At 60.4% G+C, this 14,451-nt stretch overlaps 2 protein-coding genes across 2 annotated transcripts; both read left to right on the forward strand.

Moving 5' to 3' along the window:
* Positions 1–1,139: 1,139 nt before the first annotated feature.
* Positions 1,140–6,737, forward strand: ATP6V0C (ATPase H+ transporting V0 subunit c). Its single transcript, XM_079719682.1, has 3 exons — positions 1,140–1,297; positions 5,651–5,834; positions 5,983–6,737. The coding sequence occupies exons 1-3, from the start codon at positions 1,219–1,221 to the stop codon at positions 6,185–6,187; spliced, it is 468 nt and encodes a 155-aa protein (XP_079575808.1). The 5' UTR covers positions 1,140–1,218; the 3' UTR covers positions 6,188–6,737.
* AMDHD2 (amidohydrolase domain containing 2) lies at positions 6,629–13,706 on the forward strand (the record flags this gene model as incomplete). The annotated part of the gene is made up of 12 exons (XM_079718981.1): positions 6,629–6,876; positions 6,972–7,055; positions 7,136–7,272; positions 7,352–7,491; positions 10,768–10,822; positions 10,993–11,205; positions 11,289–11,377; positions 11,457–11,601; positions 11,676–11,783; positions 11,949–12,017; positions 13,003–13,104; positions 13,480–13,706. 12 exons carry the CDS (start codon positions 6,629–6,631, stop codon positions 13,566–13,568), a joined length of 1,479 nt encoding a protein of 492 aa, XP_079575107.1. The 3' UTR covers positions 13,569–13,706.
* Between the last annotated feature and the right edge of the window lie 745 nt (positions 13,707–14,451).

The raw sequence follows: 14,451 nt of genomic DNA on the forward strand, positions 1-14,451 counted from the left end.
GCTACCGCTCAGGCTGTTCAGGGAGAGTGCTTTAATGCTGGGACAAGGGCTTGGGGCTCAAGGGAGACCCAGGACCAGATGGCAGCCACCCAGGGCTCCTGAAATGGACGGGACAAAAAGGCAAAGGGAACCAGAGCTGGTGGGCAGAGATAAGGCAGTCAGTTGGGGTGCCAGGATGGCCACATGGGATCATCAGGGTGGGGCCAGTCCCAGGCCAGGCTGCCTGCTGGGCTGAGAGGGAACCACTTATTGCTGCTCCAGAAATAAGGGCAGCCCTGCATTTGCAGGCTTTGTGTGGGAACAGGCAGGACAGGGATCCCAGAAGATGTAGAAATCCGGGGAAGCCTTCACAGGTTGCAACACTGACAGGACTTCAAACCAGTCATGCTTACATTTTGAGGGGGAGAGACAACCCCTCCAACTGTAGTCTGGGTCCCTGATGCAAAGTAGGGAACAGATACAGGGGAGGGGGCTCCTCTTCCGCGGAAGCCAGGGGAGAAATCACCAATTGCTGGGTCGGGGCCTGGTGGGTCTGGAAGAGTCTGGGGACGGTTTCAGCGGGGTGGGGGTGGGAGGCAACCGGGGACACAGGATTTCAGCTCCGCCTGCTTGGACTCTCAGATCACCCCAGGAAGTATGAGGACGTTCGGGGTAGACGGTACTCCTGGGTCCCTGCGGGATGGGCCGTGAGAACCCCTCGTGCAGCCTGCACACCGAGAACGCAAAGAAAAACGACGCTCAGAAGCGAACACCGAATAGTGCCGCGCAGCCGCAGAGGAGGCGGGACACCTCGAGCCCCGCCCCATATGCTAATATGGCGCGCCACCGCCCCGCCCCGGCCCGGGGACCGGACGGGCCCAACGCCGCGGGGTTCGAGAGGCCGGCGGCGCCCGACAGCGCACCTGAGGAGGCCAAGGTGGGGCGGGGCGCAGGGGTCCAGGCCGGCAAGGCGACAGCACAGTGCGTGGGCAGTCAGCGGGCCGCTAGGGGGCGTCCCGGGGCCATGACGCCCCCTACCGGCGCGAAGTGGTATGGCCCGCAGGGGCGGGGCCCGGGTCATGTGACGCGGCCACCGCCGCCATTTTGTTCTGCGGTGCTGGTATTTAGAGCACAGCGGCTGACGGCCCGGATCGCTTTCCCGGCCGCCTCGTTGCTCGCTTCGTACAGCTCGGTGCTCGCAGCGCCCGGCCCGACCTCGCCCCCGCCTCACCCGCAGACATGTCCGAGGCCAAGAGCGGCCCCGAGTACGCTTCCTTTTTCGCGGTCATGGGCGCCTCGGCCGCCATGGTCTTCAGCGGTGAGCGCCGTGGCAGGAGGGACCCGGGAGGCGGGGGGCGCTCGGGGCTCGTGCCTGCTGCTCGCCGGGGTTCGGCGTGTGACATCACTCTGACGTAATTTCGAGCTGTTGGGGGGTCCCGGGTCTCACGTGACTGCAGGCCTGGGCCGGGGCCCTGAGGGCTGCAGGGGGCCGTCGGGTGTCTGGAGGGCAGGGCATGCGGGCTAGGCCCCGGTGTGGGTCCCAGGGTCTCCCGGGGGTCCCCGGCTGGCCGCGTGTCGGTGCGGGGGTGGGGCGGCGGCGCCGCTGCCATCTTAGCCCCTGGAGAGGCGGGAGCGAGGCTGGGGTGGGGGCTCGCGGTCCTGCGTCTGCTCCGCACCCGACCCCCCCCCATCCTGCGGGCAGGTGTGACATCACACCTCGGAAAGATCCCCCGACACAGGGCCGACCCTGTCCGTGGGCGGCGGAGGTGGGGAATCCGGCCCTGGCGCTCCCCGCCGTAGTCCACAGCCCTCGCCCTTGTGGCGGCCTGGCCCGTCGGCGGGGGTCAGCACCTAGGCAGGTGCTTCCGATTAGGGCTTGTCGGTGTTTCCCAATACCCTTGTAGGCGGTGTGGGTTGGTTAGAAAAGCTGGGTTGAGAGGTTGGTCTTGAGAGCCGGCAGGGACCCAGAGGTGGGAGTGGAGTTGGGGGGTGGGGGTGGGTCAGACAGGCCGAGGGTGCAGTATGGATGTCTGGGAGACAGGCCAGCCTCAGCACTGCGTTTGAGGACGCTTGTCTGGGTGAGCGAGGTAGCATGAAGCCTCAGTGTTGAGGGGATTGGGTTTTTTTCCATAGAAGGAAGTCTTCGGTTCAGGCCTGAATGAATGAATGACCTTTCTCCCCTTCCCTGAGGCTTGGAATTGGGAGGGGCTGCCCTAGGAATGGAGAAGGGGCCTTGCAAGGTTTTTGATGGCACCTTGGTTTTGAAGTTGGGTCTTATCAGTCCTGGGGTGTAAAATTCAATGAAAATTGGCCCTTCTGGGAGAAGAGCGCTTGGGCCCGGCCAGGAATGTGGGACCCAGGGAGGTGAGTCCTGACCCAGCTGCAGCCCCTGTGGACTGGTCTGGCCTGGTCTGGTCCAGGCCTCCTGAGGTAGGTCTGGTTTTGGGCTTTGATGACTCGCCCTGCCCCACCCTGTGTGGTGGACTGGAGAGGCTCCCTATGCAGGTATGTGGAGGGATTGAACTCTAAACACTCTCTGCTGACTGTAAACACTAGTGGGGTGGGGGTTTGGGGCCTCCCTCTTTCATGCGGGCCTGCCTGCCTGCCTGCCGGTCACAAGCTGCTGAGTGGGCCCTGCCCTTCCCATCATGTGCGAGTAGGGGGTCATTTGTGGTGGGAGAAGTGGCCTGTACTTCCCCTTCTGTCCTAAGCGACGCCTACTATTTCCACATCTTCCCAGAGCTGCCTGCTCTCCCGTGCCTCCCAGCAGGCTGCTGTACCCCCTTTTCCCCCACCCTTTTCTGCTCTTTGCCTCCGGAATGCCTCCAGGGCCAGTGCCTGGCCACTTGTGGGTTGTTGATTGTCTGTCATTGACCATTCAGCAATTCTCCATTGAGCTCCTACTATGTGCCAGGCACTGGGGGACATCGGTGAACAAAACAAGAACCCTGCCCATGTGGAACTTGAATTCTGGCTGAGTTTGCCCCCGAACCCTTTTTCCGTCTCCAGCTCCTGGCCTCCTTCCGGTCACCAGGTGCCTCTCTTCCTGTCCTTCTAAAACTTACACGGTACTTTTGAATGAAGCCTGACCAGCAGGTCTTTGGAAGTTACTGAGACAGGGTATCACTGGTCCAGAGGTATTTTGCTTGCCCTGGGCTCCTGGGAATTGGGGCCACCCATTCTGGTTGGCTCGTATGCAGCTTCACTCCTGCTCCCCTCCGTACATGGGGCTTACTGTGGCCCTACAGTAGCCAGCTTCTTACTTGGTCAGTTGGGTCAGACTCTGACTTAATTTCTTTCTCTAGAACCTTTCTCCAGGGCCTGTCTTCGTCTACTTCCTTGTGCCTTCCTGAACAGTTCTCAGGCCTCAGGTGTTGCTGCCAGGGTGAGTGCAAGCTCTGTCCACTGCTCCTGGCCCAGATTGCCCCTGGCCTGCCTAGCACTTGGCTGACTGGTCTTCTTACGACTGAATGAGGTCCACTTCCTCTCCCAATTCCCATCACCCATTCCAGCTTCCCTTTTTTTCTTAACTTACGACCCAAGTCTTGTGTATTTTTTCTTCATCATGTCTTCCACAGAGCCGTCAGTTGCTCCTTTTCCCTATCTTCTGTGACTTCCTCCCTACCAGGGAGCCGCTGGTGTTTGGCGCTATGTTCACGGAACTGTGTCCTCATTGCTCTTTCTGTTCCCTGCTCCATCTGGAGCACCTTCAAGCTTGGACTCTGGAGCTGGCATCCAGGGTCTTCCCAGCCCAGCAGCCTGGGCCAGGCTGCTTTTCCCTCTTGATGGTCATCCTTGTTTCTTCCCTTTGTTCCTCTTGTGGTTTCACCACCCCCAGGGGAAGCACGGCCACATGATCTCCATGCTGCACTCTACAGAGAAGGGCCCAGCTCACTTGCCGACTCTCTCCCGCTCCAGCCTTGCAGCAGGGCCCACTGCCTGGGGTGCTGGCTTCCCTGTAATGGGGTCTCACCCAGTGCCACCTATCAGTCTGTGCCCTCGTCCTTGAGTAATGAGCCCTGGCGCTGGCCTGGTGTGGTGCTGGGCCCGTAGTAGGAGGCCGAAAAATGCACTGTTGCTCCTGGAGCGGCTTGGTGAAGATTGGCACCTGAAGGCTGGATGTCGGGGGTGTGGAGGGGAAGCAGTGAAGGTCCTGCTGCCCCACCGCTGCCTCCCTCCCTCTGCTCCCTATCTGGTGTCTCTGCTCTGTGTGGTCTGGAATCTTCTTCCTCTGGCCTCGCCTTTCTGTGACCACCTACTCACTATCAGCCCTCCACTCAGTTGTCAACTCCCTTGTGCAACCTTTCCCCAGACCTCCTCACTCTTCCTGGAACGTGTTGCCATGCTTGGAGGGGCTGCGTCTTGTCTCTTCACCAGGCTCAGAGCCCTGGGAAGGCAGAGCCCCTCTGACCTCATCCCTGCTCTGCAATGAGCACAGATTAGTCATCTTTTGACAGCCCAAACAGGTGAGTCAAAGATGCACAGGAATGTCTGGGATTGTCCTGGCCCCTTCCGCCTCTGACCCATGTCAGCATCTGCTCAAGCCGCACATTGGGAGGCTCGAGGGTGGCGACTGGAGTCAGAAGAGCTGCCTGGGCCCCTGTGGATCTCTGTTGTACTTGGAAACGTTTTTCCTAGGCTTGGAAGACAGGCCAGGAGAAGGGGGGCTTTCAGGAAGGCAGCCCACCCTGGGAAGAAGGAGGAGGGACAGTGGCAGGGGAGACAGGAGTCCTGCAGTGCCTAGAGCCTCCCCCCCACTCCCAGTTACCAGAGGCCTCAGCACAAGCTAGGCTTCTCACAGGTCTGCAGGGGTCTTGGGGTCGGCCTGGGTGCTGGCTTCACAGCCCACTGTCTTTCCTGTACCCTGTCCTCTCTTTGACTTGCCCTTTCTCTGGTTGTTCAGAGAGGATTCTCCCTGAACTCAAGGGTTCTGGCCTGCTCTGTGGCTGAGGGTGCCGAGAGCTGCCTTTTCTGGCAGAGCATTCAGTCTGTTGACAGACACGCTAGCCCTTGCTGCAGCGTGTCCCTGGGCTGGGAGTTGTGGGAAATGCGGTGGGCAGGGTGGGGAGTGGGCGAACCTCTGGCCTGAGAGGACGAGAATTGCCAGGCCAGCTTCCCCTGACCCTGCACGGCAGTGGCTCTTCCAGCCTGTTGTCTCTGCACTTAGTCCCAGGGCTTGTGGGCTGACCCGGGCTCAACATCTGGGCTGTTGACATAGCTCGTGCTTTTCCAGGCCTTTGACGTGGGAAAGTGCCTGGTGGACAAAAGGTGCCCAGAATCTGCAAGGCTTCTGTGCCCAGCTGCCTGTTTCCCCACGTGACAGGGCAGCCTGTCACAGCTCCACCTTTTAGGTCTGAGGCTCCATGGGAGCATGGGATCTATGTAGCAGGCATGGGGAGTGCTGGTGAGCCTGGGTTGGGATTTCACAGGAAAGCAGGAGCCCGTATGGGCCAGACAGCCATGAGGGCATCTGGTGGAGGAACCCATACCGTGGTTTCCTTGAGTGCCCAGCTATGGCCGTTCCTCTGAAAGCCACCTGCTCCTGGCCAAGTGCCACTTTCGTCTTGCCCCTTGTGGGTGATAACTTGCGTTGGCCTTCAAGTATGCCAAAAGCTGCCCCCAGGGTCCTGGCCACAGGTGCTCGGGGCTCACCTCATCTTCTCCCCCTCAGCCCTGGGTGCCGCCTATGGCACAGCCAAGAGTGGCACCGGCATCGCAGCCATGTCTGTCATGCGGCCGGAGCTGATCATGAAGTCCATCATCCCGGTGGTCATGGCCGGTATCATCGCAATCTATGGCCTGGTGGTGGCAGTCCTCATTGCCAACTCCCTGAATGATGACATCAGTCTCTACAGGTGAGGCCTGGGTTGCTCTCCCTACACCCTGCCTGGGGTAAAGCCACTGTGCGGAGCCAGGAGGGGTCTTGGGTGGATGGCTGGTGACCCATGCCTGTTGCCTTCCCTGGCTGTTGGCTAACATCCTCCTGTGTACTCTCTCCCCCAGGAGTTTCCTTCAACTGGGCGCTGGCCTGAGTGTGGGCCTGAGTGGGCTGGCAGCTGGCTTTGCCATCGGCATCGTGGGGGACGCTGGCGTGCGGGGCACTGCCCAGCAGCCCCGGCTATTCGTGGGCATGATCCTGATCCTCATCTTCGCCGAGGTGCTCGGCCTCTACGGTCTCATCGTCGCCCTCATCCTCTCCACAAAGTAGCCCCTCTGGGCCCACCAGCCACAGAATATGATGTAAAGACCACCCCCTCCTCATTCCAGAACGAACAGCCTGACACACACGCACGGGGCAGCTGCCTGCCAGTAGTTGGTCTTGTAAATGCGCAGTGTCCTAGTGCCCATCGTCTGTTGCCCCCAGCCTTGCCCCTGTCCGCCCCGTGCCGTGGACATCTGGGCCCACCACTCCCGGTCCAGGCCCCTGACCAGTGAGGATGCAGGCCTCTGGCCGCCCCCACCCATCTGCCCTAGAGTGCTCTGTGTATAAGGATGAATTAGAGTTGTCATTTTCTCTTCACTGGATGTTTATTTATAAAGATTTGACCTGTTCATACGTCTATGGAGCAGCCCTCCGTCTCCCAACTCTATAGTAATCTTAGGTAGAGTGTTGCGTTGTGCGGTTACCGTTTGCCCTGAGACGCGTTGGATGGAACCACCTCCTGCAGCCCTGGCTGCCAGGGCCGTGGCGCAGTGTGTTGGGCCCACCGGGCCCTGGCGCCGAACCGTGTCCAATAAAGTTCTCGGATGTGACTGGATGCCTGGGTGTGGGTCGCTTGTTGGGGCCCGGGGCTCGCGGGTGGCGGGGCCGGGAGGGAGGGGCCGAGGGCCGGGCCACCCGCGAAGACGTCGTCGCGTCACTGTGGACCGCGCTGGTCACGTGGGCGCCGGGATCACGTGGGCGCGCCTCAGCTGAGGGTCACGTGAGCCCGGCCAAGCTCTAGGCCGGAACTCGGCGCGGAATCCGGCGCCTCCCGCTTGGTTGGGCTCAGGATGCGCGGCGGGCAGGGCACGGCGCGGCCCCCGGTGATCCAGTTCACCAACTGTCGCATCCTGCGGGGCCGGGCGCTGCTCAGGTGGGCGCGGGCCGGGGCCGGGGCTGCCCTGGTGGGCTCCGGGGCCGGTGATGCGAACCTCCGCCCCGCTCTGTGCGCAGGGAGGATCTGTGGGTGCGCGGGGGCCGCATTCTGGACCCGGAGAAGCTGTTCTTTGAGGAGCGGCGCGTGGCTGACGAGCAGAGGGACTGCGGGGGCTGCATCCTAGCGCCCGGCTTCATCGATGTGCAGATCAACGGTGTGGTCCGGAGGCCGCGGGGTAGGGACCCAGAGGAGGAGCTCTGAGCACCGTGTGATCTTTCTTGTCGGTACCGCAGGTGGGTTTGGCGTTGACTTCTCTCAGGCCACGGAGGATGTGGGTTCGGGAGTCGCCCTGGTGGCCCGGAGGATCCTGCCGCATGGAGTCACCTCCTTCTGTCCCACGTTGGTCACCTCGCCACCGGAGGTTTATCGCAAGGTGAGGTCAGACTCCTGGCCTCAAGCGAAGGAGGCCCCAGGAACACCCAGCCTCTTAATTTTCAAATCTGATCTCTTTCCCTCACGAACACCCCTTGGCCCTTGAGTCTGGCCTCACCTGCTGGCATCCCTCCACCCGGGCCTGGGGGTCCCCTCTCCTGGGCTTTCTCATCCAGGTGTTCCTCCGCCTGGTGTGCCACTGCGGGTCTGACTGTCCCCGTGGGCTTCTGCATTCGCTGCCTCAGCCACCTGCCATACTCCCTCCCCACCCTGCAGTCTGGCCGCCTCCAGGCACCTCCTTGACTAAGGCTGCTGGGGACTCTGTGATTGCCACGTCCTTAGTTGCTCATGCCCCACCACCGATCTGTGGTATGCGGTGCCAGTGGACAACTCTCCAGAAAGAAGCTCCGTCGCCTGCCCCAGGCTTCCTCTGCTGCTCCCGCATGCACCACCACACTGTTCCACTTCTTTCTTATCTCCAAGTCGGGATTCAGTTGTCCACGGTCCATTTTTCCTTTAAGTTTTACTTTGTACGCAGGTTCTCCCGCTCTTACTTTGTACGCAAGTTCTTTGCCACATTATGTTATTCGATCTTGTTTTCTCTGTATATTGTTCTGCTTCTCTGAATTTCTGAATTGTAGCTGGCACACAACATACGTGTTTGCGCCTTAGTATTTACCCCTTTCTTAAAAGCATGGGTATTCGTTTACTCGAGTACCATAGAATTCTTGAGTTTGCGGAATTAACATGGTTGCCTTTTAGTCTACCTTTTATGTTCTAGTTTTGTAGTTTTTCTCCAGAACGGGATCCATCCCAGGATCCCGGATTGTGTTGCCTGCTGTGGGGTCCCCTCCTGGGTGTGTGCACGCAGACTCAGAGCCTGGAGCTAGGGGAGGTTGGCTGTGGACCCGGGTTCGGTCCCGGCCCCCTGACTTCGTGTATCGTCTGGGAGACTCGGGACAACGTTATTTGTTTCTGAACCTCAGTTTTTTCAAACCTTATGTAAGAATAATAGCGGTATCCATCTCTTAGGGTTGGGCGCTCAGCACTATGCTGGTTCATAGTATGCCCTTGGTAAATGTCAGCTATGGACATCTTTCTGGAAATTTCCCCGAGTCTCCCACGACAGAGTCAGATGTCAAAAACCAATCTCGTTTTCCTGCTGCAAACTGGCCCCTAGTTCTGTGTTTTCTCTCTCAGTCATCAGGCTGTAATTTCCCTGCCCAGGATCCAGGAACATGCCTACCCTCTTGCCCCCACTTCTTTCTCCTCCCCTCTCCTGGTCCCCAACAGTGAGGCTTAGTGACTCTTAACCCAGTCTCCCAACTGCTCTCCCAGCCCTGGGTCCTGCCAGAGTGGCCTTTCCCAGGTGTCAGGCTCCGCACAACACTCATGTTTCCCCCAACCTCCTGCAGGGTGGACCAACCCTCCTGAGCATTCCTCCCCCACCTGCATTTCAGCCATTCGAGGCAGCTCCCTCTTCTGCCCGCAAGGTCTCCGCCTGGAAGGCCTCTGCCTCTCTCTGTCCGTCCTGTGTAGCTCCTCTGCTGCGCACTGCCCATGCCGTGCTGTCACCCGCTGCCCCTGATTTCAAGCAGCACCTTCGAGCATCATGATATGAACTGTGGGGCTTCTTCCATAGGGGAAGGAATTTTGGGCCAGTAGGGCTTCTGTCTTATGTTTTCTTCCTGTCACTCTTCATAAATGCTTACAGGATGAAAGCCTTGGGAGACATAGAGTAAACTGATATGTGGTGGAAATCGTGGAGGGCTTTGAATATGAAAACTTTTTAGAAACCAGAGAACTGTTCACTTGGATGTCCCCACACACACCCCTCCCTTCGTTCTGCCCCACCTCCCTCCAGGGCCGTTTCACAGTGGGCGGAAACGGATTGCTACTTTGTCAGAAGTTCTTCAGGTCCACTGAGATGACCTGCTCTTTTTCTGGGGTCTCCTCCTCCAGTCTTGCCCTTTCCTACCCTTCCAGGAGGAGGGTCTGAGCGCGTTGTTCTCTGCTTCAGGTCCATTGTCTGCTGAGTCAACATCAGGCACCTCCTCAGGGTGGCAGCCAGGTCCTTTCCTCAGGCCCCACATGCCCTCTACACTTTCACCTTTTCCACTGCCTTCCTGCCTTGAACGTGCCTCATTCCCTTCATCTCCAGACTGTTCTGTCTACTCAGTGCTTTTTAGCATTCCTTTTTAAACTTCTATTCTAGAAAAACTCAGCCATTATTTTTTTAATTTTAATTTTTTAACCCTTTAGTGAACTTACGTGTATCACACAGCTTGTTAGGAAAAACAGCAGCTCTTTGTTCCCACCAGTTCCCACCTAGAGGTAATCACTTTCAACTCAGCTGACCCTTGGAATTTGCCCCCATATCTCTAGAAAATGTGCTAGTACCCTTGCTCAACTTTTTGGTTTAGGGCAGCGTAAATGTTGCTTTCCACCAGGAAAGATAAGAGTTAGCTTTCTGTTAGCCCTTTGAGGCCCATCTCCTGCCCTTCCAACCCCCCATTCTCCCCAGAGAGTCACACAAGTGACTTTGCCCCTGGTGTCCAGATCCGGGCACAGTGTGGCTGCGCCATCGGTGCCTGAGCTCTCCGGCCATCAAGCCCTGCTTCTGCCCCTTGCTCTGCCTGGACTGCATGCCCTCCTCCTACGCCAGCCCTGCTTCCTGGGCCTGCAGCTCAGCGAGGCCAGGCTGGTCATCCTGTCTGGGTCCAGACCCTTTGGTGCACAGCCCGCTGTGTCCTAGCTGCTGACTGACGGGGCCACCTTGAGGGCCTTGGTGCCATGTGCCTGCCCCCTGCTTGGGAGCTGTCTGCCCGCTTCTAGGTCCTCTCAGGCAGGGCAGGCTTGCATCCTTGGGCACCTGTCATTTCTTTTTTTTTTTTTTTTTTTTTTTTGCGGTACGCGGGCCTCTCACTGTTGCGGCCTCTCCAGTTACGGAGCACAGGCTCCGGATGCGCAGGCTCAGCAGCCACGGCTCATAGGCCCAGCCGCTCTGCGGCATGTGGGATCTTCCCGGACCGGGGCACCAACCCGTGTCCCCTGCATCGGCAGGTGGACTCTCAACCACTGCGCCACCAGGGAAGCCCACCTGTCATTTCTTGATGTGCTGTGCTTTCCCGTGGTTGGGGCCTTCGACCATCTTCTAACACCTGAGGGAAGGCCAGCAGGGGCTGGGCTCTGAACTCTGACCTCTGACCTTGACTGAGCTGTGACCTCTGGGTGCTGGGCCATGGGGGTCAGGGCTTTAACAGCTGGTTCCCCCCAGGTCCTTCCTCAGATCCCCGTGAAGAGTGGTGGTCCCCATGGGGCAGGGGTCCTTGGTGAGTGGCTGACCCCTCTCCCCACCCCTACCCTGGGAGGCTCCTTGGGGTTGGCAGCCCCTTGCCTTCCAGATGCCCAACTGGGGAGGGAGGGCGGGCAGGCAAGAGGGGCCAGGGTAGGGGCTGCAGGGCAGGGGGCCTGCTGGAACCATCCCCTCCCCTCCCCCCAGGGGTGCACCTGGAGGGCCCATTCATCAGCCGCGAGAAGCGGGGCGCACACCCCGAGGCCCACCTGCGTTCCTTTGAGGCCAACGCTTTCCAAGACTTGCTGGCCACTTATGGGGGCCTGGACAATGTCCGCATCGTGACACTGGCCCCCGAGTTGGGCCGCAGCCACGATGTGATCCGGGCATTGACGGCCCTCGGCATCTGTGTGTCCCTAGGTAAGGGGGTGTGTCATCACCTTGGGGGCCGGCCCACCCGGGGTTCTGGGCTGAGTGTAGAGTCTGAGTCTGGGTCCCCGCAGGGCACTCAGTAGCTGACCTGGGCACCGCGGAGGAAGCCGTGCAGAGCGGGGCCACCTTCATCACCCACCTCTTCAACGCCATGCTGCCTGTGAGTGCCACCCCAGGTCCTGGTGGGAGGGTGCAGGGGTCCTGCTGTTGCTCAGCGCCCCCCGCCTGCCCCTGCCCAGTTCCACCACCGTGACCCAGGCATCGTGGGGCTCCTGACCAGTGATCGGCTGCCCCTGGGCCGCCACATCTTCTACGGGATGATTGCTGACGGCATACACACCAACCCTGCCGCCCTGCGCATCGCCCACCGGGCCCACCCCGAGGGTGAGCGGCCATACAGGGCGGGAGCCGGTGGGAAGACCAGGCCGGGCAGCTCCTTAGGCCCCTTCCCCTTGCAGGGCTGGTGTTGGTCACTGATGCTGTCCCTGCCCTGGGCTTGGGCAATGGCCGTCACACGCTGGGGCAGCAGGAGGTGGAGGTGGATGGCCTGACAGCCTACGTGGCAGGTGAGTAACCCCTGTCCCGAAGACTGCCGGAGTGAGGATAGCCTCTCAGCTCCTCTGGTGGGATATAAGAACCTGGGTGTCCCCTGCAGACCCACTGGGCCCTCAGGTGGCCCAATGTGCCTGGTGCCCTTGGCCTCCCCAGAACCTGCCCTTTCTGCTCTCAAGGCACCAACACACTGAGTGGCAGCATAGCCCCAATGGATACCTGCGTCCGGCATTTCCTGCAGGCCACAGGTTAGTGAGGCCAGGGTGCGTGTGCCGCGTGTGTGTGTGTGTGTGCTGGGGCAGAGGCTACATCTGGGAGTAGCTGGAGGGAAGAGTGGGGACCACCAGGGCCTGTCTGTGTCTGGTGGGGTCCCCAGGGGATGGGCACTAGGAATGTGGCCAAGGTCCTGCCTGCAGGAGCTCATGGCAGAGGGAGAGGGCTGCGAGCAAGCGGATGGCTGGAACCCACAGTGACAGGCACTGAAGCCACGGCACCCGAGGGCAGGGCCTTGGCCTGGGGCCTGTGGGACTGCAGGATTGGCAGGTGCAGAGCTGTGGAGGGCGGTGGGGTGGGGGCAGCACTCCAGCCTCCAGGGTCGGGCTGCTCGGGGGCCTCTCAATGGGGTTGGCATGTTCTTTTGGGGAGGTGAGGAGGGTGTGTCTGGCAGAGGCTGTGGTGGGCCAGGCCCTATGGGGCTCTTGGCAGTGCCTTGGGGCTGGGATGTCATGCAGGGGGCCGGGGGTGGGGGGCACCGTGGTCCAAGGTGCTGTTTGGAGCCACAGGGAGACGAATTGGGAGGCACAGACAGCTGTGGCCTGGCTTGGGGGGTGAAGCAGGGGATGGAGAGAATTGGGGTACCCAGCAGTATCCTCAGGTTGGGGGGAGGGGAGGGCCTCATCACCCTGCTGTGGAGTCCTGGGGTGTGACCTTAGGATTTGGAGCTCTGGGGCTGTGGGGGGAACCCTGCTGGGTACCCTCTTCCTGCCACTCACCCATCCCAGCCCTGCAGGAACCTCACTGACAAAATGCTCTAGACCCAAATGTCTGCAGGTCCCTCCCCTTGGCTTCCAAGGAGAGCACCCCTCCAGAAAGCAGGACCCCAGGCATCATGAGGCCACCCAGGACTCGGTGCTCTGCTGCTGCGCCCCCACCCCCAGCCCTGCCTGCCCTGAAGTCAAATGGCAGAGCCAGCCAGAGGTTGGGGGTAGTCACCCATTTGTGCTCCCTAAGCAGGCTGCAGCATGGAGTCTGCCCTGGAGGCTGCATCCCTGCACCCTGCACAGCTGCTGGGCCTGGAGAAGCACAAGGGGACCCTGGACTTCGGGGCCGATGCAGGTCAGCGCCCAATGAGGGGCAGCCTGGGAGTTCCTGGGAGGCCTGGGACAGGGCCAGGGAGGCAAGTGGGCAGGAGGTGGGCTCTTCCCCTCGCCTAGGTGGCTTTGCCTGGCCAGTGGCCTCGGTCCAGCCCCCCTTTCCCATCCGGCAGGCCAGGCCTTCTGGCATCTGAGACGGGCCAGGCAAGGGTCTGCGGGAGCACTGTTGGCTGTTCTCTGCTGCCCGGAGTCTTGCTTCTGGGGCTTCAATCTGTGATGGGCCGGGATGTCCTGCACAAGTCGTGTGCCAGGCCTTGGTTTCCCACACCCGGGCCTTGGGGTGGGGACGGTGGCGGCCCTGCCCCTGCCTGCTTTTCACCACCCACCTCTGACCCAGACTTTGTGGTGCTCGACGACTCTCTCCATGTCCGGGCCACCTACATCTCGGGCGAGCTGGTGTGGCAGGCGGAAGAAGCCAGGCAGTGACTGAGGACCGCCGCTGGAGGGGATGCCCAGCCCCAGCTGGACACTGTCGGCTGGGCCATCGAGGACCTGGTCTGCAGAGAGTGGTGGGGTTCTCGGCCCGGAGGCGGCTGGCTTGGATAAACATGTGCCCTGTCGGGACTCGCCTGGTCTCTGAGTTTTTTGCTTCAAAGCGGGGCTTTTGCTGTTTCTTTCCTCACCTTGGTGGCCGTTGGTGGTGGTGGTTGGGGCTGGTGTTTGTGGCTCAGGGTTGGGAGTGGCTGGATTCCAGCTCCACCCTGCCCGTGGAGTTTATGGGGCCCAGTGGGGGCAGCAGGTCCCCTCTCTGTTAGACAGATGTGTCTGAGGCCTGCAGACCCACAGGCAGATGAGCTAGCTGAAAATGAATGTAGGGCAGGAGGGGGAAGCCGTGGACTACAGGCTGGAAAGCCGGCAGGAAGGGGCTTGGGGAGTGATTGTGTGGCTTCAGCAGTTTGCCTGTGGGGCTGAGCTAAAGGGTAGGTGCACTTTGGAATGTTTTAACAGGAAAGAATGGATCAGTGGTCATGGAGACAAGTTAGGGAACAGGCTGGGAGAAGCCAAAGGCAGGAGGGGCCTCGGGTGGGCACTGCAAAGGGTTTGGGAGGCTGGTGTGTGCGGGTGTCCTGTGGGTAGTTCTCTGCACCCCTGAGTTGGGTGGGCCAAGTGGAGGCCCAAGGCCACAGCGCTGGACCTGGACACGGCACCGGGCACTCCTCTCCGACCTTCAAGAGGAATCTGCACTGGCCTTGGGGCCCCTGGGCTGACCCCGGTCAACTTGCCCAACCAGAGTTCCCACTGCCTTGAGCCCTCAGGATAATCGAGGCTCCATTTCTTTTGGCTTCATTTCTGAACAGCTCTACCTCCT

The sequence above is a fragment of the Hyperoodon ampullatus genome, assembly GCF_949752795.1.
Source record: "Hyperoodon ampullatus genome assembly, chromosome: 14".
In the NCBI taxonomy this organism is placed as follows: Eukaryota; Metazoa; Chordata; class Mammalia; order Artiodactyla; family Ziphiidae; genus Hyperoodon; species Hyperoodon ampullatus.

Excerpts from the sequence above, each read along its gene's own strand:
- ATP6V0C (XM_079719682.1), top strand. The coding sequence starts at position 1,219 with ATGTCCGAGGCCAAGAGCGGCCCCGAGTACGCTTCCTTTTTCGCGGTC. Across the intron at positions 1,298-5,650 it reads GGCCGCCATGGTCTTCAGCG|CCCTGGGTGCCGCCTATGGC; the intron begins GTGAGCGCCGTG and ends TCTCCCCCTCAG. Across the intron at positions 5,835-5,982 it reads GATGACATCAGTCTCTACAG|GAGTTTCCTTCAACTGGGCG; the intron begins GTGAGGCCTGGG and ends TCTCTCCCCCAG.